Source organism: Chrysemys picta, chromosome 12, assembly GCF_011386835.1.
Source record: "Chrysemys picta bellii isolate R12L10 chromosome 12, ASM1138683v2, whole genome shotgun sequence".
Taxonomy (NCBI): domain Eukaryota; kingdom Metazoa; phylum Chordata; order Testudines; family Emydidae; genus Chrysemys; species Chrysemys picta.
The window spans coordinates 11,948,565-11,974,792 of NC_088802.1; the positions used below are offsets into that span (position 1 = coordinate 11,948,565).

At 48.3% G+C, this 26,228-nt stretch overlaps 1 protein-coding gene across 2 annotated transcripts; it reads right to left on the bottom strand.

Annotated features, from left to right (window-relative positions):
• Positions 1–1,769: 1,769 nt before the first annotated feature.
• Positions 1,770–26,198, bottom strand: LOC101946004 (butyrophilin subfamily 1 member A1-like). 2 transcript variants are annotated; one of them, XM_065564661.1, is made up of 9 exons: positions 25,925–26,198; positions 20,887–21,003; positions 19,532–19,879; positions 17,327–17,347; positions 16,342–16,362; positions 12,649–12,669; positions 10,732–10,758; positions 5,601–5,633; positions 1,770–4,049 (listed from the first exon to the last, which is right to left on the bottom strand). In XM_065564661.1, exons 2-9 carry the CDS (start codon positions 20,984–20,986, stop codon positions 3,532–3,534), a joined length of 1,089 nt encoding a protein of 362 aa, XP_065420733.1. In that variant the 5' UTR covers positions 20,987–21,003; positions 25,925–26,198; the 3' UTR covers positions 1,770–3,531. The 2 variants fall into 2 exon arrangements, with proteins under 2 accessions (XP_065420733.1, XP_065420734.1); XM_065564662.1 differs by lacking the exon at positions 19,532–19,879.
• Between the last annotated feature and the right edge of the window lie 30 nt (positions 26,199–26,228).

Sequence of the window (26,228 nt, forward strand, 5' to 3'; positions counted from 1 at the left end):
CTGCGTACTTTGCGTATGGGTAGGGATGGCCCTGACTCTCTTGAATGAAATCTCTCTCAGAGGCAAATTTCTACTGTAATTTTGACTAAACATAGATATACTGTAGTGATAACCCCAAGAAATTATATGTTACATCATGCACCAAAGAACTGATTTAAAACCAAATATGTTTGGTGTTCTTTTTATTTTCATTTTGGTTTCTGAACCTTTAGAGATGCACTAGATTAATATTTTCACTTTTTTTCCAAAACCACAAGTTAAAATCTTTTTTTATTGGTATACTTAATGAAAACTGTGATTCTCAAGCAATCATTTGATTCCAGAAGTGTGTGCTTTCAGAATAAAAACACCAAATATCACCATCCTTGTGGTAAAATTGCAATAGTCGGTAAAACTGGTTATATGTATTTGTCTACCTAGACACATATGATGCTGGTATCAATGACAATTGCACTTAATACAGTTAAGGATGTGTTTACATTTTTTTTCTGGATACAGGCCTTAGTTTGCAAGCTGAAATTGCAATCATTGATTGACTGTGACCGCTCCATAAGGTTCCATATATCTAAAGTGGTCTTATGTTCCAATGACAATTAATACCATTTTGGACTTCCCATATTATGTACTTTTCATAACTTTTAAATTAAAAAATAATAAACCTAATGTCTGTAACTAATTCTCTCATTCTGTGAACACTGAAGCACATGCTTTTTGGAGGTAGCTGCTGTGGGACATCTGTAAGGTGTTCGGTAGATACTTCCAGGTTTATCAGCTGAGGACGTCCTGATTTTTTGTACCTCACAGGTGGCAACTCTATTTCAAACCCTTTTCTCTTGGTAAATATTTTCATACGGCTACATTTCAGCGCTGTCCTTCATTCTGACAAGTTTACTTTTTCCCCCTTCCAAACAGGGGCATCGTTTGCTGTTGGCAGGTGCCCCTCCAACCTTGGTTCCCCAGCCCTCCAAATTTTCATAGCTCCTCGCCAGGGGTTGTGTGAAAAACAGCCACCTGTCAGATTTAGCCATCAGGTTTAGCTACCAGTGGTGGTTTCTGATACTTTCCATATCATGTCTTGCTTTCCTATCTGAATTAATTACCCCCAACTTTCCACATGGGTATCTCATTCAGAGGGCCCTGCCTGCCACATCACTCCTCACCCCCATGAGACCCCCCCCACCTGCCACTTGCCACATCCTTCCTCACCCCCCGCCACTGCGAGATGGCGCCCACTGCTCGCCATGTGCCTCATCCCCTCCAACCCCTCCCCTGTGAGAATCCCCACCCACCACTCTCCATGTCTCTCCTTTCCTCTACCCCCACACCAGATCCCCCCAACTGCCGCTCGCCGCATCCCTCCTCACCCCTCCTTGCCCTGGAGACCCCTCCCCCACTCACCACGTCCCTTCTCAACCCCTGCCCCTCACAGGGATAGGAGAGGAGAGGTCTGGTGAGTCGTGGTGGCTGAGCAGGGAGGGGGCAGGGTCTGGGGCAGAGTGGGGGCGGGGCCCACGTGGCATGGGGATGGAATGTGGGTGCAAGAGGTGGGACAGGGAACTAGCCTCCCCCAGGGGAAGCGTCACCCACTGCCCATGTTAAGGCTGTTTAGTGCTTCTGGGGTTCCCACTTGGTACCTGGTGGTGAGTGAAATCAGCACACACAACCAGTGTGGGGTTTGTGCTCTGCTTTGTAACTGCCCTGAGGTTGGTCCTCACATTCCTGAGCTGCCCCCAACAACTACAACTGGGACATTAAAGTGGAAGAAAGAATTGTTTGTAATGTTTTTATTTTACAGTAAGTAGGTGGAAAGCAGGAAACTAAAAGGAGCTTAGAGAGAGTTTAATGGCCACAGCATATTGTAAGGAGATCCACAGCTACTGGGAACAGGTTTTTAATGGCACAAAAATAGCACCAATGGCCAGGAATTAATATAGGGAATGAATGAGTTACAGTCTCACTTTCAGTAACGTGTAATAAATCTCTCCGTCCCACTCATGTTCCCTTTCCTTCTCCCTCTTCTTTCCCTCCCCTTCCTTCTCCCTTACTGTCCTTTTCTATTCAGCATTTTTCTAGCCCTAACTTCCCACCCCTGTTTATTTTCCTGTGTCTTTCCCACTCTCCTCCATCTCACAGATCTTCCCCCTTGGGTACTCTATTCTTTCCCTGATTTTATCCCTTCGCTTCCTGCAGAACCCGTCAGGGATGTTTTCCCATCACTCTTTTCATTTCTGTTTTTCACCATTTCTCCTGGACTCTCCTTTTATTCTTGTTTTACTTTAATTCTCATTTTCTTCTTCCTTCTTCTAATTCCCTCTGGTTAAACCCGCCCTGTCTCTGCCTCTCCCAGTGCTGCCAACCTCTGGAGTTTTAAAACACCAGGAGACTGACCTAAAATGATTTAAAAAATATTTTATAATGATTTTTGGTCTATCTGCACCCCCACCCATCCCGTTTGTGTGACAATTACAAATTTGCCAGCTCTCTGAGATGGTGACTTGGGCCCCTGTGGCAGGAGCTCTGGCTGGGAGACCCCCATGAGACCTAAGGTCACAGATCGGTACAAAACGCTCCCTGCTGCTGCTCCTCCCCAACCCCCCAAACCCTGATTGATTCATGCTGTGTCCCTGTTATAGGGTTACCATATTGAACAAATAAAAAAAGAGGACCCTCCACGGGGCCCTGGCCCCGCCCATTTCCCACCCCAGCCCCACCCCAACTCCGCCCCTTCCCTGCCCCGACTCCACCCTAACTCCGCCCCCTCATCCCTCCCACTCCCAGCCACGCAGAAAGGGCTGCCCGAGTGCTACCGGCTTCACGGTTTGCCGGGCAGCCCCCAGACCCTGCGCCCCCAGCCAGTGCTTCCCCAGCGCAGCTGGAGCCCGGGAGGGGAAGCGCCCAGCCGGGGGCGCAGGGTCTGGAGGCTGCCCGGCAAACCGTGAAGCCGGTAGCGCTTGGGCTTCGGGCAGCCCCTATGCCTCCGGACCCTGTGCCCCCGTCCGGGCACTTCCCCTCCCAGGCTCCGGCGGCGCAGGGTCCAGAGGCATGGGGGCTGCCCAAAGCCCGTAGCGCTCGGCTCTTAAACAGAGCCGAAGAGTCAGGGGAGGAGCAGAGCAGCCACGGGAGGGGAAGTGCCCGGCCGGCATTTTCCCGGACACGTTCGGCTTTTTGGCAATTCCCCCCGGACGGGGGTTTGATTGCCGAAAAGCCGGACATGTCCGGGAAAAACCGGACGTATGGTAACCCTACCCTGTTACCCCCACAGCTGCCTGTCCCCTGCCCGGCTGTTGGTTCTGCCCCCTGCCCAGCCCCCATGTCTGCCCCTCAGGGCCCCTCTGCCCCTCCTGCAGCCCCAGGGGTTCTTCTCCCCCCTGCAATCCCTGGGGCTGCAGAGAGGGAGGGGGAGGATCTTCCTGGGGCCATAGAGATGAGGGGCCAGGTGCTGGGTAGGTCGGAGTCCTCCAGGGTCAGAGAGACTGGGGTCCATAAGGCTAGAGAGGCTGATTTCCAGGTCCCCAGTGGGATATTCCCACCTCAGAGACACAATCTGAGCCAGGTGTCTGCGTCCCACACCTGGAGCCAGGGTCGGATTCTGCCCCCACGGACGGAGCCCGGCGGGAAAGTGAAGATCGGGGCCTCATCACCAGCATCGATAAATGTCACCTGCCCCCGCTCACAGTCCAGATAAATCCGGATCCTGCTGGGGGCCCGGCTCAGGGGCAGGGGGGTCTCAGGAGAGGTCAGAGCCCGGAACTGACCCCCCCAGCACTCCACAGCCCAGATCCCCCCCTCAGGGCTACGGCTGATCTCTCCCTTCCTCCTCACAGACTCTCTGGCCACCCCCACAGCCCAGCCTCCCCCACCCCCCACCTCCACCTCCCAGTAGTGTCTCCCCGAGGTGAACCCCTCACAGCCAAGCACAGAGATCTCAGTGTCAAATCTTTCAGGGTTGTTGGGCAGTTGCTGCCGTGTGTCTTCCCATCTCACACTTTTCCGACCCTCAGACAGGATGAGGTTGGGATGAGCCGTGTCTGGATCCAGAGTCACATTCACTGCGGGGCGGGGGGGGGGAGGGGGAGAGAATCAGAGTGTTAGGGGCAGATCTCGGCCCTGGGGGAGGGTTTGATGGTGTCAGTGACTGAATCTGCCCCAGCTGGAGAGTGAACCAGGGATTCTCCTTCCTCCAGGATTTACCCCTCAGCTCTGACTGGGGAGCAGCTCTGAGATGTCAGCATAGTGCAGGGGAGAGTCACGCCCCTGGCAGAGATGGGCCAGCCGTGGAGCAAAAGGGTCAGTTGAGCCAGGTCTGGGACTCAGGCTCTTTCATGTCCTGCTCCACATCTCTCCACACATGGGACTAGAGCCCCAGGTGTTGGGGGGGGGGGGGCACGGAGTGGTGAGAAACTGAGCTCCCTCTCCACAGTGCTCACTGACACGCCTCACCTCTCCCTGCAGTTTCCCATCTTAAACCCCACATTCCCAGATGAGAGAGATCATCGCTGGGAGGAGAGAATAGATACATCCCAGCCCTGTGCCCTCAGCCTACGTGAGAGCAAGGGGAGTGTTGGGGGAGAAGGAGCAGGAGGGGAAGGAGGGAGAGCAAGCAGAGAGGTGAATGGATATGTGAAGGAAGGGATCCCAGAGAAAACAGTATTGGATGAGGAGATGGGGCAGGAGAGGGTTATAGAGAGTTTGCTGTGTGACGGTGAGTGTGAAAACAGCAACTCATTGACCCATTCCCTCCAAACAGTCACCGTCACCAAACCTCCAGGCCCTTCCACCTGCCCCCACTCCTACTGCCTGCACACCAGCCCCATTCAGCTGACTGCCTGCTGCTCTCCCCACCCTCCTGTTCCTGCCAGGCACTGCCTGCCCTCCAAACCCTTCCAAACGCTGCCCCATCCCCCAATCTTCTGGTCCCTTCCCAATCCTGATGTGTCTCCCTCTTTGCACTCTCATGACTTTCCCCCTGGGCTCTCCCTGTACTCAAGCAACAGGGTTCTCGTCACTGGGCATATTTTATTTCCTCGCCTCCCCATTTTGTCACTTGAAATATCTTTGTTTCTCTCTCTGATCTCTGAATTTTAGCATTTACACTTCCTCTGTTTCCAAACTCTGAATTTTTAATCCTCAGTTGCTGGGCATTTAAGAACAGACCCAGAATTTAGTTTTCTCCTGTTCCACAGCCCATGGCTCTGTCCCCCAGGGTCTCAGGCAGGGAGGGGGCTGTGAGCAGGGACAGCCCTGGGGAGCTGGTGGGTAGAAGGAGCTGTGTCTTTGGCCCTGTGCTAGGAGCTGGGACACATCAGTGGCTGTGCAGCCAGGCTGGGGGATGTGCCAAGCAAACTCTGCAGGTCGCACTGCATGTGAAGGCAGAGGAGGGACAGGAGGAGTAGACACAATAGTGTCTGGATTTACTGCTGTATGTCAGGCCATGGCTACACAACCTCCCTCCCCTCCCGATGTGCTGTGAAATGCAGGATGCTGGTGAGTTCTGCCCTGAGCAATGAACTCCCCTCCCACGGCCACAGTCAGGGGAAAGAAGTAAAACGTTCTAACAGCAGCTGAGATTGGGACATTGATAGAATCTGAACTTCAGTTACCTTCTTGTACAGGTGGCGCAGAACTTCCCAGCCCTGAAAACACAGAATCAGAGATGAGAGCTCATCTGAACAAGCATATTAACAGAAATTAGTGTTGTATAGAGGGAGGCCACTTGTCCAGAGTTAAAATGGCCAGGCCTCTGTTTGAGAGGTTTGTCCGCAGTCCAGCATGGGGTCTAAAATGGATGTGATTTTGTCCAGTGTTGGATGGGGGAACATCGCTCCACCCCCTCCATCTCTGAAAAATGGTGTCCCCCATGTGGCATGACCTCAAACGCATCATCACACCAATGAGGATGGGGTGGCACAGGGGGGCCCAAACCAATCCCGACAGTCTGGAAATGTCGAGCGTTCAGGGAATGACTGAGTGGCCCCTTATGCGTATAAAATGTTACACTGGGAAAAAAATAAGTTCTAGAGTTCAGCATAAAGTAAACAATCCCCAAATACACGTGTGAGCATTTCTCTGTCAGTGGCTACAATTTTAACAGACTCTTTTTTCCTTAGCAGAATTTGTATCACTTTTATAATTCTTAATAATCATGAATTAGACTTTCCCTTCTGACACTCTGAAGTGACATTGCAAACCTGCTAACAAAGACGTGGTCCGGCTGCCATTCATGTTGCTGGCCAATCTCCCCTGGAATTCAATGGGAGTAGGCCTGAGGCATGGAGGGGAATTTTGAAAGAGATGGGAGCAGGGCTGCCAACCAAATTGTCAGGCCCCTGGGCTGGGTGGTGGTGGTGGTGACTATGGGCCCCTGTAAGGGGCTGGGCCTCAGGCATAAGGGGCAGGGCTGGAGGATAGTCTCCCTCACCCAGCTCTTCAGTGCTGACCGGCCTGCTGCCCGCGACTCTGGTGGTGATTTAAAGGGCCCGGGGCTCCAGCCGCGGTAGCGGTGACTGAGAGCCCCGGGCCCTTTATAATCTCTGGGCCCCAGGGCAGCTGCCCCTTTTGCCTCCCACCCCCACCCATCGGCAGCCCTGGGTGGGAGAAAAGGGTTTTCTTTTGGCTCCTGTGAATATGATATAAAGGCCAGAGGGCAGCTGGGGCATAGGAGAAGATTTTACATTTCCCCTTCCGAGTTGTCCACTGTCTGGAGCAGGTTTTTGTCCCTGCAGACAGTCTACTGGGGTCAGGGGTCGCCCTCCTTAACTAAAGATAGAGAATGAGCATGAACTTGTTGGCTTTGGGTACAATTTTCAAAATCTCCAAAGTGCCTAGGCCCCATTTTCCAAAGGAGCCTGGGAGTCTAAGTCCAGTCTTCTCTCCCCACCACCAAACTCATTTCCATGTTACCCTTCCCCAGTGTACTGACCCTGACCTACTTCTCAGGCTTTTACCTCCTTCACTGACCAATCTGTCCCACCCCAGCCTGTGCCGTTCAGTTTAGGAGCTGGGTAGGTGGCTGGCATAGATGTCTCTTTTAGTGCACTGATTCTTAGCACAAGCAAAAGATGAAGAAAACTCTCTGGCAAGCATGTGGTTTGTGGTGCAAAAATGAGCAAATGCAAATAACATGTGTTATTCTTTTGCTGTCCTGTTGATTTCCTGTTGGTTCATCTTCCTGTCTGACATTGACAAAGACTCGACTAACTCAGCAGACATATGTTCACACACACAGGTTCAGCCTGATGCTGTATCGGCCCCTCACACACTGATTGCAACACAGGCCACACTGCACAACCAGAGCTGCACGAGGAGCTGGAATAACTGAAATTATTCCTACCAGTTCCCAGTGTCTGTACCTGTCATTGCCTGTAAAGCTCCTTTCTCCACTCTCGCTACCCTTCTGTTGTGTTCTCTGGCATATTGTGTCCCTGGGGTTGGGCCATTAGCCAGTGTCCCGTGTGTGTATTATGATACAATCGCCAATTACACGATCACACACTGTTTTTGCCACAGGACCCCTGCCTCATTCTTTCACTGCTCAGGATGGATGCACAAGGGGTGAGAAGTAAGGATGTACAGGCAAGCAGAAAACTGGCATTTCCTAACTACCAAGTGTTTGACATTTCAACCTAAATCATATTCTGTTCGAGGCGGGGAGGGGGTTGTGCAATATATTTGTATCATGTCCCTTCTCGCTCCTCTCTTTTAAAGATAAAAATTCCCAATTTTTTCAATCTCTCCTCAAACTGATTCTCATTGCCTTTCTCTGAGCCCCCTTTTCTTCTTCATTACCCTTTCTGAGATGGGGTGAGCGGTACCCAACACAGTGCTCCAGATGAGGCAAAACACTGATTTATATAATGGCTGTATAATATTTCCATGTCATTCACCATCCCATTTTTATGGGTTCTCACATTTTGTTTGATCTTTTGCCCAGAGCTGCTCAGTGAGCAGAGGGTTTTGTCAAGCTAGTCACAGTCAGGGCCGACTTTAGGCCAATTCACCCGATTCCCCGGAATCGGGCCCCACGCCTAAGAGGGCCCCACGCCTTAGGCACCTTTTTAATTTTTTTTACTCACCCCGGCAGCGGTCCACTCTCCCGACTGGAGCTCCGGCTGGAGCACAGCAGCTCCACAGCCCCGCAACCCTGGCCAGAGCGCCGCGGCCCCGTGACCCCGGCCGGAGCGCTGCAAGCCCCACGGCCCCCCTCCCCCGGCCGGCAATCTGAAGTGCCGCCAAAGACTGGGAGTGCCGCTGGTGAGTACAAGCCCCAGGAATCGGGCCCCACACTTGCTAAAGCCGGCCCTGGTCACAGTGAATTCCTGGTTGCATTACTGAGCTGCTTATACACTTATTTTCAAAGCCTGTAACCTGAATGAGATGTTCAATTTTTTCCCCCTCCACTGTACATTCATTTATTACCAATGCACTTCATTTCCCACATTTCCCTTTCACATAGCTTGGGTGGGTAGGTCCCTCTGAACCGCCTCACAGACTTCACTGGACTTGACGAGCCTGAATAACTTTGCTACCTTTGCGCTACCTCACTTCCCGTCATGTCCTCCTTGTGCACAGTAGGTTGCCAAGTTACTACTAGCAGATGAGGGTTCTGTACCAGATATGGACAGGCCACAGCTCCCATCCTGGAGAGAGATACAAGAGATGTCTTCTGATAAGGGCTAGTCTACACTGGCATTGGTGCAGCTGCAACTTCAACTCACTACAGCAACGGGAGGGGTTCTTCTGTCACTGTAGTTAACCCACCTGCCCGAGCAGTGGTAGCTGTCTACACTGAGAGTTAGGTGAGCTTATTGACGTTGCTTGGGGTGTGCCTGTTTCACACACCTAAGCAAGGTTGCTGGGTAACTTAACTAAGGCCACGTCTCTACTACGAACTTACACTGGTATAACTACATTGCTCAGGGATGTGAAAAATCCACACCTCTGTGGGATGCAGTTAAACTGCTTAACCCCCGGTGTAAGGAGGCCTATGTTGGTGGGAGGGTATCTCCTGCTGACACAGCTACCGCCTCTTGGGGAGGTGGATTAACTGCGCTGATAGGAGCTCTCCCATTGGCACAGGTAAGGCCTTCACTAGGCACTACAGCGGTGCAGGTCTACGCAGCAACGATACTGGAATGCACAGCTAGCTTGGCTGGTACCAGCTCAGGTAAGTGATGTTACAGGCGTCGCCACAGCTCAACATTACAATCGTTTTAGCTTTCAATTACACTGCTCGCGCCGCTGGGATTCAAGATTCTTAATAAATAAACTGAACCTAGTCCCTATAAAGTTGAGGAACCCTTGCTGTTAACCTTTGCTATGATAACAGAGAAACTATTTCAATTATTTGATTTCTGTCTCCTAGCAAGTTTTTTTAACCTTGACAATACAATACTTTGTCTTATTCCGTTACCACTTAGTTTCTTAAATAGCCTCTTGTGAGGGACTTCATCAAAAGCCTTTTCAAGGTCTAAATATATGATGTCACCTTATTCTCCTTTACATGCTACTTTACTACATGATCAAAAAGAATCTTAAGAGATGAAAAGTGAGTCATGATTTTCATTTGCAGGAATGTTGCTGGCCAGACACAATCTTACCATGGTCTTCCAGGTGTTTTGTGAGTCTCTTTTGAATGATCATTTATGGCAATTTACCAGGTAAGCTGTAAAACTTCCTGGTGCGTCATCCCCTGGAGCACCCCTAGGTCCCTTGTAATATATAGGTACCATGTTTGCTACCCTACAATTCTCCAGAACAGCTCCTCCAACAGCTAAGCCCCTCCAGAACTCTTGGATGTGCCAGCTGCGGCTGGTTAATTTTTTCCTTTATAATATTGTTTACTTCCACCGACACCTCACTCTCTGATAGTTCCGTATATAAAGAAATATTTTAGCTTCTGAGCAATATTCTCACCTCTCCTCCCTTCCCTCTCCCCCACCCCCACCAGTCTCTGTCATACTTCCCCGCTGAATATCAGTGGAACGATTGATGGGTGTATTGTTGGTGCCAACCTCAGCCGCAGCCCCCTTCAAGAGGTATCAATCCCCACAGGGCCCACTCCCCAGATCCCCTGTGCCCCCCTCCATTCCTCTCCCACTCCATAGCCCCAAGCTTACCCCTCCCCATAACACTCCTGTCCTGCCCAAGGAATTCCAGCGCACACTGGCTCTCTCCGGGCCCTTACTGGCTCCCGGGCTCCTCATGCGGCTGGGATTCTGCCGTGTGTTTGGGGGGCTGCAGTCAGTGTGTGATGGGGTCTCTGTATCTCTGTGCCTGCTGCATCCACCTGAGCCAATGGGTGTCTGTGTGCAGTGAATGTGCCAAATTACCCCTGCTGGCTGCCATGTGCCGGTGCCATGGCTAGAGCAGCCGTAGCTGCCTGGGCACATGCAGCCCTGTTAGGGCTTCTGAACATTGAAATGAGCAGCCTAGACATTAACCTGGCCCTGGCCCAGCCCTTTGTCCACCTGCCCTCCCTGAGCCTCCAGCCCCATCAGGGACTCTAACAGCATCTCGCTGAGAATTCCGAGTTCCCAGCGTGCACAAAGAATCCCCTTTAGGCGCCCAAAACAGCAGTGTTGGCCACACAAACCTTTGAGCTTTTCCACCTTAGTACAGAGCCGTCCCTGCCCCAAAGAGCTAGTGTAAAATGTTAACTGTGTGAGAAAAAGGGACTGGAAGTCTCAGGGCAGGGAGAGCTTTGGATATCGATGCAAGAGGAGCTGTAGTTACCTGGGCAGACGATGTTTCTTCTCCAGTCTGAAACCAAACACAGAGTGAGGGATGAGAACTCAGCTGAGTAAATGCAGCAACACCAGGGCTCTGGGATGAAGAGCAGCTGGCTTAAGATGAACCCAGGCAAAAGCAAAGTGATTCAGAAGAAGGGAAACATTTTGAAGAACTAGATGAGACACTTCCCTTCATTTATTGAATTTGTACAGCCCCATTCACCAAAAAGGTGCAAAGACTCAGGTCCTATGTGACCCTTCACTAGGCCTAGGTGACCAGGTAGCATCAGTGTCTAAACATCCCAGCTTACTAGGAAACTCTGCATCTTCCTGTGGGCAAGGATCTGGCCACAGTTATCCCAACATCTGCCACCACCAGGCTGAGTTACTGTAGATCACTGAATCTGCAGCTGAGTGTGAAGGCTCCAGCTGGTACCTAATGCAGCTGCCGGCCTTTTTCCAGGGCTTAGGCCACAGTGAACACATCAGGCCCATGTTCCAGTCCCTTCACTGGCTCCCAGTCCCCTTCTGATGCCAGTTTAAGGCCTTGGTTTTAACCTGCAAATCAATTAAAGAATCCAGCCCAGTGGAGGCTGTTTGTGAGATGTCCAGGTAGGAGGCTACAGAGGCAGAGCAGTGTATAGGGCACCCAGGTTGCAGGGCGGGGGTGACACAGCTACCCATTAGTCTGGATTGTACCCTGGGTATGTCACAGTGACACCCTAAATTAAAGCAGGGGATGGAGATGCCAAAACCCAGTGAAAATCAGAGGGGGTGGGGACAGGGGTTCCTGCCTGATGCTATGAATTCCCTTTCGAGAGCCCAAGGTACCATTGGACCCTCCCCTCCACTGTGTTTAAAGCCAGAGCTGATTAGACTCCATGGAGAGCCCTTGTTTCAGTTCAGTGATTGCGAGAGCTGAACCCACTGATGAGCAGGCCTAGGGGCCAAGTTGTAGACCTAGTGTGGGGACAGGGCTGCAGCGGTGACAGGGATAGCAGCAGCAGCAGCAGCAGCAAGCCAGTTGCAGAGGTGGAGGCAGCAGTGGACGCATTGCTCAATGCTCCCCCCAACACACACACACACACACACACACACACACACACACACACACACACACATCTCTTTTAGGGGTGGGAGGGCACCTCTGAACTCTGGGTCTTGGCTGATTAAGAACAACCAACTGTGAGTGGGCGGCAGTGGCGAGACAGGGCAATGGTGTGTTACAGGTCATTTGCTCATCAGATTTTCAAATGGCAAGGTGGGAAACTGAGGCAAAGGACACTGCCCAATGTACTGTGGGGTGGGGGTTTGCTCAGGGTTACATGCTTTCAAATCGTGGCTGTGGTGTTTTCCCAAAACAATGCTGGGTTCCCTTTGCCTTGTAATACAAGTTTTATTTTGTTACACCCAGACTCAGGGTTGGTGAGTGGGAAATTTTGACTCTTATCCTGTGTCCATACTAGCAGTTTTGTCGGTAAAACTTTTTTCAGACAGGATGTGAAAAAAGCACGCCCCTGACCAACATAAGTTTCACTGACAAAAGCACCGGTGTGGACAGTGCTGTGTCGGCGGGAGACACTCTCCCAGTGACGTAGCTACTGCCGCTCATTGGGCGTGGTTTAATTATGCTGATGGGAGGTCGGCATAGAGCGACTACACGGGAGACCTGATCGCAGAGCTGTAAGGTCTGTAGTGTAGACATAGCCTTAAAGGAGCCCAGGAGTGGAGTTAAATTATCCCAGATTATTGGGTGGGGTCTCAAGTGTTTTATAGTTTGTATTGCTAAGAGGAACCCTTGACATTGAACCCGGCCCTTGTTGCTGCCGACTCCACCTGGCAGAAGGGTGAGAGATTGATAGATCCAGAGATAGTTTCAACCCCACGGAAAAGGCTGCATTTGAGAAATAGAAACACTTACCAAGTTCTCGTTGAAAATCATCTAGGTAACACAGAATGAGAAACAAATACACACTAATTAAGTGCTTCTCTTCTAGCATGGAATCAACCCCAGCCTCCCATCATGCAGCCTGTCCCTCACAAACCCATTGATCCAGGCTATGGGCAGGGAAACCACTGAGGTCTGGGGGAGAAGAGTCTCTTTCCAACCCACAGGCAGGGCACGGAGCACCCGTGAAGTCCCACAGGTGTGGCTACATAGCAATTGAACACCCCCAACTGGCCCATGTCAGCTGACTCAGGCTCACAAGACCTGGGCTGGGCAGCGCCCCAAACAGCCAAAACCAAAAAAAAAAAAAAGCCGCGATCGCGATCTAAAAAAAGCCGCGGTCGCGATCTGCGGTGGCAATTCGGCGGGAGGTCCTTCACTCCCAGGCAGAGTGAGGGACTGTCCGCCGAATTGCCGCCGAATACCTGGAACTGCCGCCCCTGTCTGGAATGGCCACCCCAAGCAGCTTGAGAAGCTGGTGCCTGGAGCCGGCCCTGGGGCTGGGGGCCTGTAAAATTGCGGGGTAGAAGTTTGGGCTTGGGCTGGAGCCCGAGCTCTGAGACCCTGTGAGTCCTGAGTCTGTTGACGTGGGTCAGCTGCTCATGTTTAACTGCTGTGTAGACCTACCCTCAGTGGCCACTATACTCACCTTGATTGGATGACTGCAACCCCTGCACAACCCCCTACATGGACTCCACAAAATCCTCTCCCTGATGGCTTCACTCTCATTTCTCTGATGACCTGATACTTGGCATGTGACAACAGTAAAGAATAACAGAGAGTCCCTTTCTTTGTCACTAAACTAAGAATATCACTGTAATGAGGAAAATAGAGTTATCCCTAAAGCTACACGGTCTCTGTCTTCCTTTTTCTCTTGACTTCTCTGCAGAGTTTCTGCCACCTATTGAAATGAACAGCCCCTATATCCTCACGCGCAGAGCCTCCCTCAGGCTTTGTCTACACTTACTAGATTAATGCTACTGTATGGTCGCACGCCAGTGCTGGGAGAGAGCTTTCCCAACCCTCTAGGAAAGCCACCTTCATGAGGGGCATAGCTCCCAGCACTGGGAACCTGTCTACACTGGCTCTTTACAGTGCTGAAACTTGCTGCGCCGGGGTGTGTGTGTGTGATTTTTCACACCCCTGAGCAAGAGAGTTTCAGCGCAGTAACTTACCAGTGTAGACAAGCCCTCGGTAGTTGCGGATGTTATGCTGAAAGATGCTAATAGCTGCCTTGAGGAGGTCCCTTTGATCCAAAGAGAATCAGAACCCTTGTTAGAGCCAGTGGGTGTGCCAAAACGCTCTCTTTGAGGCTCAGCAGGAAGAGCAATTAAGCCCCTTTATGTAGTGACAGCCAAACACAATGGAAGCTACTGCCCAAGACACTGGGCTGCCTGGCAAGGCCATGATAGAGCTAACCCAGGTAGATTAACATGGGTTGTCGAGTTGGCAAATTCAGAGAGAGAGAGAGTTAGTTTGTGTGTGCATTGAAGGCCAGTGATTGGAGTGTAATGGAGGCAGCCAGCCAGAGATTCTTGGGCACAGAGTTCACTGGAGGCTCAGATTTGGGGATTTTCTGAGCAAGGAAACATTTTGTTTAATTTCCCATTACCTATATGCTGAAGTATTATCAACGAGATTTCATGTGATTTTCAAGTTGAGGTCTCTTTAGTAATCATCATTATCATCAGAAACAATAAAAGAGCAAACAACTTCAAAAAGTTCCATTTGGAGAAAAATCAAAAACTTACTGATTGTGCTAAGCTGTTTCCCTAAGGCCCTGGTATTCACAAGGTCGCCCATGGGCCGCACGTGGCTCGTCAGGGTAAGCTGCTGGTGGGCTGTGAGAATCTGACATTGAGGATCAACAGGCATGGCCACCCGCAGCTCCCACTGGCTGCAGTTCACCGTTCCCGGCCAATGGGAGCGGCAGGAAGTGGCAGCTGGGCTGTGGGAAGCGGCGCGGGCCAGGGGGACATGTTGGTTGCCACTTCCTGCCGCTCCCATTGGCCAGGAACGGCAAACTGCAGCCAATGGGAGCTGCAGGCAGCCGTGCCTGCTGACGTTCAATCTCAACAGACTCCTGCGGCCCATCAACGGCTCACCCTGATGAGCTGTGGGTGGCCCCGGGCTGCCTTGTGAATACCAGGACCCTGTGGTAATAAAATAAAGCAATCAGATGCAAATACAAATTGTTTAAGAATATTTTCAGTTATTGCAGATTTAAAGGAATTTTTCGTGATATGAATCCATAGTGCCTAAACATTTCATTCATATTTTACTAACCTTGGGGCTACCCTAGACTTAACTGTCAAACAGTAACTCTTTTCAAGGGTTTACAATTCTGAAAGTTTTGAATTCCAAATGAAATTAGGGCCAGATTATTCAAGGTCTATGGATGCCTAGCTCCCATTGTGGGAGTTAGCTGACTAAATACCTTTAAAAATCTGCAGAGACAAGACGGATTTTAATGGGTTAACTTCTGTTGGTGGGAGAGACAAGCTTTTGAGCTACACAGAGCTCATCTTCAGGTCTGGAAAAGTTACTCCCAGTGACACAGCTAGCGACACAGCTACATACAAGGTGGAACAGATTGTTTAGCATAAGTAGTTAACACATATGCTAAGGGACTATTTAAGGTGGAGTGACCTATCCACACCTCTGTGGTTATAGGACAGAAAAGGGGGGAAGGGGTTTGTGGGTTACAGATTGTTGTAATAAGCCATAAATCATGACTATAGTGTCTAACAGAGTTATGCTGCTTTGAGTTGGTGTGTCTCCAAGCTCATCATCCAAAGCAAACTCCCCAGAGATTTAGACACACCAACTCAAAGCAGCAACAGACTCTGCTAACTACTTTTGCTAAACAATCTGTTCGACCGTGTATTGAGCTGTGACATTCGTAGTATCTTTCCCAGACCTGAAGAGCTCCGTGTAGCTCCAAAGCTTGTCTCTCTCACCAACAGAAGTTGATCCAATAAAAGATCTCACCCCATCCACCATGTACTTCTAATATCCCGGGACCAGTGCGGCTACAGCAACTGAATCCTCTTTCCTAGTATCTCACATATTCCCATTGGCCTTGATGGGCATTTTGGTGGTGCAAAGAGTGGAATTGATGGCTCTCAAATTATCAGTATTACTGTTTTACTGATTTTGCCCCAGATGTGACTTGTGCATTTAGTGTTTGATCCTACACTCACTGAAGTAAATGGGGAAGCTCTAACTCAGGGGTAGGCAACCTATTTTCAGAGCTGATTTTCAGTGGCACTCACACTGCCCGGGTCCTGGCCACCGGTCCGGGGGGCTCTGCATTTTAATTTAATTTTAAATGACGCTTCTTAAACATTTTAAACCCCTTATTTACTTTACATACAACAATAGTTTAGTTATATATTATAGACTTATAGAAAGAGACCTTCTAAAAACGTTAAAATGTATTACTGGCACGCGAAACCTTAAATTAGAGTGAATAAATGAAGACTTGGCACATCACTTCTGAAAGGTTGCTGACCCCTGCTCTAACTGATGTTAGTGGTGCAGCATCAGGGCTTTCATCTTTTTCTTGCTAAAAAACTCCTCCCAAAAATAAACAAACAAACAAACACTCTTATGAAGAGAGGAATTTGTACAAAAGTTTTATGGGGGAAAGAGCATGACACTTACCAATTTCTGTAACCCCTTCCTCTAAAAAATAAACAGAAATATACATAAATTAATATTAGGAGCCTTTTCTCTTGGTTATATAGTTGTCTGACTTTTGTGAAAGTTGAACAGTGATTGTATAATTCATTGGTCTTTGAGGGGTTTCAATGTTGTCAATACCAAGAGAAAAAGGTTTTCCTTTCTCCATCTCTTATGTGTAGTTTCTCACTGTTGTCAGTACTAAAGTTTAGGCAGAGAGCTCATTTCTGTTCAAACCACTATTTTCTACTGCGTCTAACTTTTTCATATTACCTACTGGGGTGAAATTGATCAAACTTAGTCTCATCCCAATTTCTTTTTTAACATTAAATAAAATCAGAAACTGCTCCCCTAATATAAATCACTCACAATCTTAATGATGATCTAACTTTGTACAAAATATTTACTGTTGGGACAGATGAGGGAAGAACTGTACCAGTGGGTCAGGAGGGTGGAGAGGAAGGGGTGGTCTGTGCTGGTAAATGGCTGATGCAGATCACTATCCCCTGGAGCAAAGGGGAACCTTAGTAATCTTTCCTTCCCTTTGCTGATGGTGAGATTAAATTCACCAGGCTCAGCCTCAAACCGATTTATTTTTAAAATGAAATGAAATAGCGGCTCCCAAAATAAAATTACGCGTGCTCTGTAGGATCATGCAATTTTGACCAAAATATTTACTTGTCAGATGAGGGGAAAGGACATTTGGGGCACAGAGTCTTCCTCATTTGCCACTTCATGTTGCCTCCAGCACTTGGTGAATTTCAACCACAGAGAAGATACATTTCAAATAATGGTTTATTTATGATTTCCCGTTACCCACATACTGAAGTATTATCAATACATTATCACCTTATTACTGATATTTCATGTGATTTGCAAGTTAATATCTCTTTCATCATCATCATAAATAATAAACCAGCAAACAACTTAATGGAAAAGGTTCTATGTAGAGAAAAATTGAACTTACTGCTATCTTTAAGGTGTTTCCCTAAAGAAATGAAATAAAACAAACAGATGTAAATACAAGTTATTTGAGACTATTTTCATGTAATGCAGTTTTAAAGGAGGCAGTATTTTCATGATATGAATGCCTAGCCTCTAGATAACTAACATTTCATTCATGTTTTACTAACCATGTGGTCACACTAGAGTTAAGTGTCCAACAGTAACTGACTATTTTCAAGGATTTACAATTCTGAAAGTTTTGAATTCCTTATGGAATTAGGGCCCGATATTTCAGGATGTTTAGGAGCCTAACTCCCATTGATTCCAGTGAGAGTTAGCTGACCAAAAATACTTTTAAAAATCTATCCATTAGAGCCCAACCCTGCTTCCTTATATCTCTCACATTCTCATTGGCTTTGCTGGGAGTTCTGGGGGTGCAGACTGGAATTTCTGGCCCTCAAATTATCAGCATTATTGTTTTAGCGATATGACTTGTTCATTCAGTGCTTGATCCTACACTCATTGAAGTCAATGGTGACGTTCATTGAAGTCAATGGTGAAATTCTAACTGATGTTAGTGGTGCAGCATCAGTGTTTTCATCGTCTTCTGGTTAAAAAATGCTATCCAAAAAAACACATAAATAAATAAACAAACAGACACTCTTATGAGGAGACAAACTTGTACACAAATTTTGCTTGTTGGGTGAGGAGGCTATGGAACATGGGGAGGAGGGTAGGTGGTTATACAGTGGATGCAGTGGGGGTCTGTGCTCTTGCTGACTTTCCTGCAGCTCCAACAGATGCTTCATCATGTCCGTTTGCTCCCCCAACAGATGCTTCATCATGTCTGTTTGCTCCCCCGTTAGCCTCAGCATCGCGTCCTGCCTCCGCTGTTCATGCTCACTTAATTCTTTCCTGGCCTCTGCTACTGAATGCCTCCATGCATTAAGCTGTGCCCTATCAGTGCGGGAGGACTGCATGAGCTTGAAAACATGTCATCACGAGTGCATTTTTTTCACCTTCTAATCTGCGATAACCTCAGGGACGGAGATGATAGGGGGAGCGTAGAAACATTCTACGCTCTACAATTCTGGGAGGACTGCATGGTCACCTGTGCTGGGGAGTGCTGCCGAGTTCGCCATGCTGACCAAACAGGAAATGAAATTCAAAAGTTCCCAGGGCTTTTCCTGTGTACCTGGCTAGTGCATCGGAGTTCAAAGTGCTGTCCAGAGCGGTCACAATGGAGCACTCTAGGATAGCTCCCGGAGGCCAATACCGTTGATTTGTGTCTGCACTTCCCCAAATTTGACCCACGAAGGTCGGTTTTAGCGCTACTCCCCTCGTCAGGGAGGAGTACAGAAGTCAATTTTAAGAGCCCTTTAGGTCGACGGAACGGGGTTGATTGTGTGGACACAGTAATTTTTAAATCGACCTAACGCAGCTAAATTCGACCTAACCCTGTAGTGTAGACCAAGGCTTACTCATGTAGATGGGTCAAATGAATACCCGAATCTCTGAATTCCCAATATTCATGGACACAGGAAAACATGTGAACAAGTATTTAAAATAATTTCACTGACTCAATGAGAGATGTTGTCCAACACAAGAGCAACTAAGTGTTGAAATCTGACCACTTCATTTAAATTTAAAAACCTCTTATGGTCAATTCATTGGACAGATTTTTTCTCCCCTTTGTTTAAATAAATAAATCAATAACTCCACCGTTACAGTGTCAGAGCAGCAGGGGACCAATGTTCAGCTGTATCTAGGAGTGGTAAATACACAACTTCAACACCACTACCATTATATGGCCTCAGCCAATCAGAAAGCTGCAGCTGATTTTCACTGCACCCCTAAATAACAACCAGTAGTGACCACATCAGAAGACCATATAAATTGGGCAGTTCCACCTTGACCACACCTCCACAAAATGAATGCAGAGAAATTGGAAGACTATTTGTTCAGAAGTTCTTTCCCTCCTAAGAAAGGGCCCCTTTTGGAGTCAATCAAGAATTTATTTTGGGCAAGGAAGTCTCTTGACCATTCTGAAAATGTCTTTAACAAAATGTTGGGAAAGTTGTCTGCATATTTTAGAAAGTATATGAATGTGGTTGTAGCACAGTGTGTTACTCTAAAATAATTCACAAGTTGCTAGTCACAGTTGTTGCAGTAGGAAAGAATAAAACCTGCAGCCCAGACTAAGATAATACAGACAAGAGCTGCTGACCTGCTACCTTCAGTTCCAATAGGGCTTCTTCATAAAAAACATTACTTTGAACAAAGCAGCGGTACTGTCCTTCATCTGAGCGTCTGATATTAAGAATCCGCAAGGAAACATTCCCATCCATGATGCCATCTTTCAAAAGCTCTGTCCTTTCATGATAGTCTGGCATCTGGTTCCCATATTGATCCTTCCCATGCTGATACAGGTGCACAACGGAAGAGAACTCAGCTCGGAACCATCTCACTTCCATGTTCTCAGCGCTCATCCTGGGGGACAGGTGACAGGGTAACACAATGGCCTCACCCATCCTGGCAGTGACAGGGTGACCAGGACCGGTCACTTTGAACTGGGCTATGAAATACACCAAAGCAAAAAGAAAACAAGCTCAGAGGGGGGAAAATGCTATAAACGGAAAGGTCAGTAGGTACAAACTTTCCAAAAATTTAGCCTGGGGCAGACACCTGGCATGCAAATTTTCAACCTGAATATTTGAAATTTGGCAAAGTTACAAGCAACTGAAAAAGACATTTATAGTAGAGAGTGACAGGCCAGCTCAGGTATAGGGTCACTGATAACTCCCCTTATATTAATTTGATATGCCATAGAGCCATTTCAGTGCCCTGTGAATGGGCAAGGTTGAACTGAGGATATACGCTGTATACCTGAGCTCTGTGATCTCTTCTGGCCTTCTCTATATTTCTGATGTGATTCTGGGTGTTGATTTTAATATGTGAAGGGTGAAAAGATGAAAACCTGACTCCACTGAAGTCAACAGAGAACTCGTAGGATTTCACCCTAGTGTTTTGGGACACAGCTTCTTTGGAGACCACCTCTCACCTCGTATGACACAATTTTCTCTGAGAACAGCTGAGGTTCTTGATTTTTTCTCCTCTGCCCCTCTCCTACTGTTTTTAGTGGGCCTGGGCCTCTGCCAGGACATTTTCAGTAAAAGGTTTTCAACTCTGGGACTCACTTCTTGCCTTGGCCTCACTAAGCCCAAATCCCTTGCGCTACAGGTCAGGCTGCCTTGGTGTTTGACACAGGATTGGGTCAAAGAGGATGTAAGCATGGAACATAGGGTACTCAGATACTATGGTAATGAAAGCCATACAAGTACCTAGATATATGGAGACACTGAGTTGCATTATGTGCAGCGGGTGGAGAATTACTGCTCCTGAAGGGGTGGGGAGGAAGTGGAGACTTATTCTTTACTGAGATTGATCCGTTCTGGAATTTGTTGTAGGGTTTTTTGTTTTGTCTTTTTCAGTTTTGTATAAAGGAATAGAACAGGCATAATTTACAAATCACTACAATGAAACAAATCCTACAAGCAGCAGCAGGACCAGTGGGATTCCTACCTGATTCCAGCTTGTGAATGTGAAAAGTAATGAAGAAAATGATCAAACCAGGCAGAGAGGAGCTCACTGCAGAGCTAGGACAGAATGAAAGAACCTTCATCTTCACTATAACTTGATCTGGATAACAGGATGGGGAAGAGAAAAATACTTTATCAAACAGGGTGGATTTGATTTAAATCACTAGTCAGGAAGACTCCATTTAATCCTGGTTTTCTACATAAAAGTGCATTCGTGTTCGTTGTTATAACCTTAATACATATTCTTCACAACACAGAGACAGATGTAGGTTTCATTTTTAAAAGGTACACACTATACATTTTTAAACAGTGATTTATTTTGAAAACTTTTCAGATTAGTTTCACAGCTATATCAGAAAATGAATGATTGTTTGGTTATTTCATTTACCAAAGGTAATTGAAGCAGATATTTATGAAGTCAGTGGGAGGTGAATGATCTCCAATTCAACAGGTTAATCAATAATATTTGGAGGATTTTCTTGCCATGCTGTATTAGGAGGAGAACATCACCAGACAGACATTTAAATTGTTTTATTTAACTAAAACAACAACGTTAAGTAGTCTGGATTTTTTTCTTCAACAGCAAACATAGAATACTTTAACAAAACAAGCATATGCATTTTTGAATTTAGTTAAATATTCAAGATTTTTAAAATCAGGTTTGTTTTTGTTAAAATTCTTTTGAACTAAAATAGTTAAATGAAATATTTAAAAAACAAAACAAAAATTAAATTGACTATGTCAGCCAGGTCAACATGAGAAACTTAAAATATAGGCTTCTGCAGTTAACTCAGTCATCTTCACCTTCATTTTCCTGTTTGTTCGTAATCTGGGAAAGAAAAACAAGTTTTCCTGCTTTTTCAGGTCCCAAACGATTTCTCAGTTGGGAATGAATTAGTCCAAAGGAAGAAAATATTCTTTCTACACTGGCAGAAGAAGCTACTGCTGTTAAAAGTGAGATTATCCCTTCAACAGTCTCTGAATGCAAGTGCTTAAGTGACTTCCACCAGTTCACTGGTGTGACTTTCTTTAAAACATCATCAGCAAACATATATTTCTTGAATGGTTCAACCTTAGCTCTGAAGTTTATTATAGCTGGCATTATGGAGGGATGATTGCTGGATGTCCATGTCATAGCCAGCTCCTCTTCTTCAGCAGTTAAGGTTTAACCCTGGTACTGAATACTGAGAATATTTGCAAGAAAATGAGCTGAAGAAAGTGCTTTTCCCATTCATTTTCTAATGCTTGTAATTTAACTCTGTCATTGCATATTTCTCTTTTTAAGATCTCACTCAGTTCCTTCCAAATTTCAACAGCATCAGCAATAAAACAGCTATTTCCCTGCATTTTGTTCAAGGCTACAGAAATAGGCTTCAGGGTACTCAGCATGTGTTCAACATTTCTCTTAAGCCCAATGTTGAGAACTTTGGTTGTGACAGTTCCATCTATTTTTTTACGATTTTGTTCATAAACTGTCATCAGATTAGGCCAGTTCTTGATATAGTGCTCAAAACAGTCCACTACTGAGTTCCATCACACGTCTTGTGGTAGTATTAGCTTGATTCCTTCCATTTTTTCAGAGCAGCTGCTGCAAAGTGGTTGTTACAGAAGTATTTTGCAATTTCAAAAAAAATGTATTTCTGGAACACTGAAGTCTTTGGCTAGTAGGTGCATCAAATGAGCACTGCAACCATATGTTATTAGCTTGAGACTTTCTTCTAAATTTCTTCTCATCTTGGATACACTTGCAGCATTGTCTGTGACCAAGCTGCGTACTAGACATTTGAATTTTTTTCACGGTTTGTTAATAGCTTTTACTGCTACTTCTTGTAAGTATTCTGCTGTGTGTGCATTTCCTGATGTATCACTTGTCTGATTCGGGCTCCAGGTGGCCACTCCCCAGACTCCCACGACCCACGTCTGTGCTGGAAAAGGCCAAATCAGGGGAGAGACCGAGCACCAGATTGGGAACAAGGAGCGCTGCAGGGACAGGCTCCCACTGAACACCTCTCAGACTGCGCTAAAGCATGAGAGAGCAGAGCCGTGCCACTGCTAGGGACTGAGAACTGGCATGCTCGGTGCTGACCCTGAGGTGAAGCTCTTAGAACAGGTTGGCTGATAGTGCTGAATGCAGGGCGCTGTCCCCAGCCCTGAAACCAGGGTGAGGGTCTGGAAACAGGTCTGATGACTGCATTGCACACACACACACACAGAGTTGAGACTGGAGGGGAGAGCTGAGAACAGACATGCTCAGTGCATGGCGCAGGGACACAGCGCTGAGTCTGGCAGAGGTGAGACTGAGCAGGGTCAGGTGTGTGGGGGAGGGCAGACAACTCCCTTGCTATGGAGGGCAGTGCACACCTTACAGCTGGGCAGGACAAGGGAAGGGAAAGTTGAAGGAGGGGGGAAGGAGGGAGGGAGAGGACACCTGGGTCCTTCCCAAAGGGGATGCAGCTGTCTGGGGAGCCCCGTGCTGTGAGTGTGGTTTCCTCTGCCCCACACCCCCGAATTACCCTGACCCCAGCGGCCAGCCCAGACCCACACAGCACGGCTGAGCGTGGGGGGGAATCTGTGATCCTCACTGCGGGGCCTCGAGGGAGCCACCGCTTTCAGCTGCAGCCGCAGGGCAGAGACGCTCAGTGAGGGGGCCCCGGGGCAGGGCAGGGCGCTGGGAGTGGGGCTGAGACCGGGCAGGATCAGCGCACGGCTGCAGGGCACAGCACCCATGGAGATGAACAGGGCAGTGTAGGAGGGGCTCAGAGGTCTGTGCGCTGGGCTGGAGCCTGTCCTGTGTCACTCTCTTGTGTCCCGTGCAGCCGTGCTCCCCACCCTGTAGGTCCTGCTCCCCAAGCCACCCCCTGGGCTGGTTCCAGCTGCCAGTTGGGAGGCAGGCAAGGTCCAGGGCCAGGAACACCTGGGCAGATGCTGAAGTGTCACTCAGGGGCTTTCCTTCACCTGATTAGCTGCTGTTCTTGCTATTCTGGGCTAAGAGCCAATGACAGGTAGGTGCTATGGGTGCCAGCCCCTCACCTGCCTCCCCCATCCCTGAGCTGTGCCCAGGCATTGCCTCGGGCTGAGGCTGGCGGAAGCCCCCCAGCGGTGGGCGCAGAGTCGGTGCGATCCCTGGCTGCCCGGCTGAAAGGGGCTGTATCCAGGCCCTGGGACTCTGGGGCAGGGGTTCAGGGTGCGGCAGAGCAGAGAAGCTGTCATGGGTCACGTTGGGCCTCCGTGGACAGGGGGAGCCCCCACCTACCTCTCCGTCTGGCCCCCATTGTTGTAGGGAGCCTGCCCAGTTCATCCCCATGGGTGCTCTGAGCCTCTGCCCTGCCCCAGGCCTGCCTCTTGCCCTCTCCTGCCTGTTCTCACTGCCACATTGGTCTGAGCTCAGTGTGTCTGTGCCATGCCCCCAGCATGTCCCATCCCAGCACTGAGCTGAGCCAGCCTGCCTGGTGTTGATGGGCAGGAGTCTAGCCAGCCTGGCCCCGCAGAGAACTGACCCAGCCCAGCCAGGACTCCGGCACCAGCCTGGCTGGGGGCATTTTCAGCCTCATCATGCATCACTGTCCTGTGCTTCTGACCCCCGCCCCCCCAGCATTGCCCTCCAGCCGGTGCCTGGGATGCACTTGGGCACACAGCTGGATGCCAGGGTAACCATAGGTGGGTTTTTTTAATAACTTCAGCAAAAAATGATTTGGAGGAAGTTTGTTTCTCTGTAAACTTCCTGCCTTTCACCATTAACCCCTCCCCCATCTCTTCCCCTCCCCCTCCCATGTCATTGAGGGAGAGTTGAGACTTCCTCTGCAGGAACTGAAGGAAGCCAACTAAGCAGGGATGGCCTGTTGGGTTGTTTCTAAGATTTTTCCACTTGATATTGTTAACCCTTCTGCCAGGTGGATTTGGCAGCAAGAAGGGCGGGGTTCAAAATCCAGGGGTGCCTCTTAACAATACAGCACAGAACCAGCTCAAGTCCCCACCCAGTAAGCTGGGACAATTACACAACACCCCAGTTGCCTCTAGAGGCAGTGCTTCCCCCTCTCACAAGCACAGAGTGGGGGGGCGGGGTAGAAAAGAAACATCTAATAAAATGGAGGACAGTAACCCGGCATTGACTCAGGAAAATGCCGCATGCAGTATTCATAAGCATAGTACCACAATCAAAACAACCACCCCTGAGTACGTTGGCCAGTGTCCTTTTGCCTCAGGGTCTTAAGTCCAACAACCTTTAACGTGCCCCTCACTTCTCTCTCCAATGCACCGCACTCATAGATCCAAAATTCATAGATGCATTCACGTGAGTTCACCTCCCACCCAGGAAAGGGAGGAAAGAGAAAATATTTCACTTGCTCCTCCAGCCACAATATAGCACCCACTGGGATGTGCTATGGTCCCACCACTTAGCACGGCTCTCAGTGATTTCAGCTGTTAGCAGGGGAACCTCACCACTAGTGCAGGTTGCACAGTGTATTTCACCAGAGAAATTGTCCTATAGACCTCGTTATCAGTGATTTCAGCTCTAATGGTCACTTAACAAAACTCTCCATAGAGCCTAAGGAGCTTTATCTCTAAAGAGGAAACACCTACAATTCTTACACAAAGCCCACACTACCAGACAGAAGACACTAACACCCACCTCCACATAGATTTGGCATCTGAGCCCCTTGCTTAGTGGATTCAGTTGAGTTAAGGGTGACCCCCCGCCCCCGAATCAGGACCAGTTCACCACAGTTCTGCTGCCCTTTACTCACACAATCAGGATAACAACATCCCATGACCCTGAATTCAATACTCAAGTGATTTGTAGCCCAATATCAGCCAAAACTGATCACTTTGGCAATATTACACAGCTCTGTCTGCTAGGTACCTGGGCAGAGTGGGTGTGCTCATGTAAATACAGCCTGGTCCTGAAAATTCCTCCTTTCCCCCCCCCCCCCCATCCACCCCCTTGCTCATCACTAGGGTAGAGTTCATTCACACTTTGCATACACCCAGGTCAAAGGATAAAACAAAAATCATTCCCCTACCTTGTGTCTATGTAACAAATGTCACCACAGCTCCAGGGTCTCTGGGGAGCTCCTGGCTACCCCTTTCCTTTGAGTTACTTTGAATCCAGCAGAAGCCTTTTTAATAAAGTAGTTTATTCTAAAGTATAGATTGTTTCATCTGAGCATCTGGGGTAATTCTAGTGGTTTCTAATGAATGTTTGAATTCTTCCCACTCTCTGTGCACTGACTGAAGCTCAATGCTAGAGGGAGAGGAGGGGAATAGCAAGAAATCACATGATGTTATTGACATGAAGAGACAAAAACAAGAATTCAACATTCCTTT

What these genes read in the sequence shown, in the direction of transcription:
- LOC101946004 (XM_065564661.1), bottom strand. Translation starts at nt 20,986, where the DNA reads ATGAAGGTTCTTTCATTCTGTCCTAGCTCTGCAGTGAGCTCCTCTCTG. An exon ending in CATTCACAAGCTGGAATCAG is followed by an intron (nt 19,880 to 20,886) that starts GTAGGAATCCCA and finishes TGTATTTCATAG; the next exon opens with CCCAGTTCAAAGTGACCGGT. An exon ending in ATTGGAACTGAAGGTAGCAG is followed by an intron (nt 17,348 to 19,531) that starts GTCAGCAGCTCT and finishes TCATTTCTTTAG; the next exon opens with GGAAACACCTTAAAGATAGC.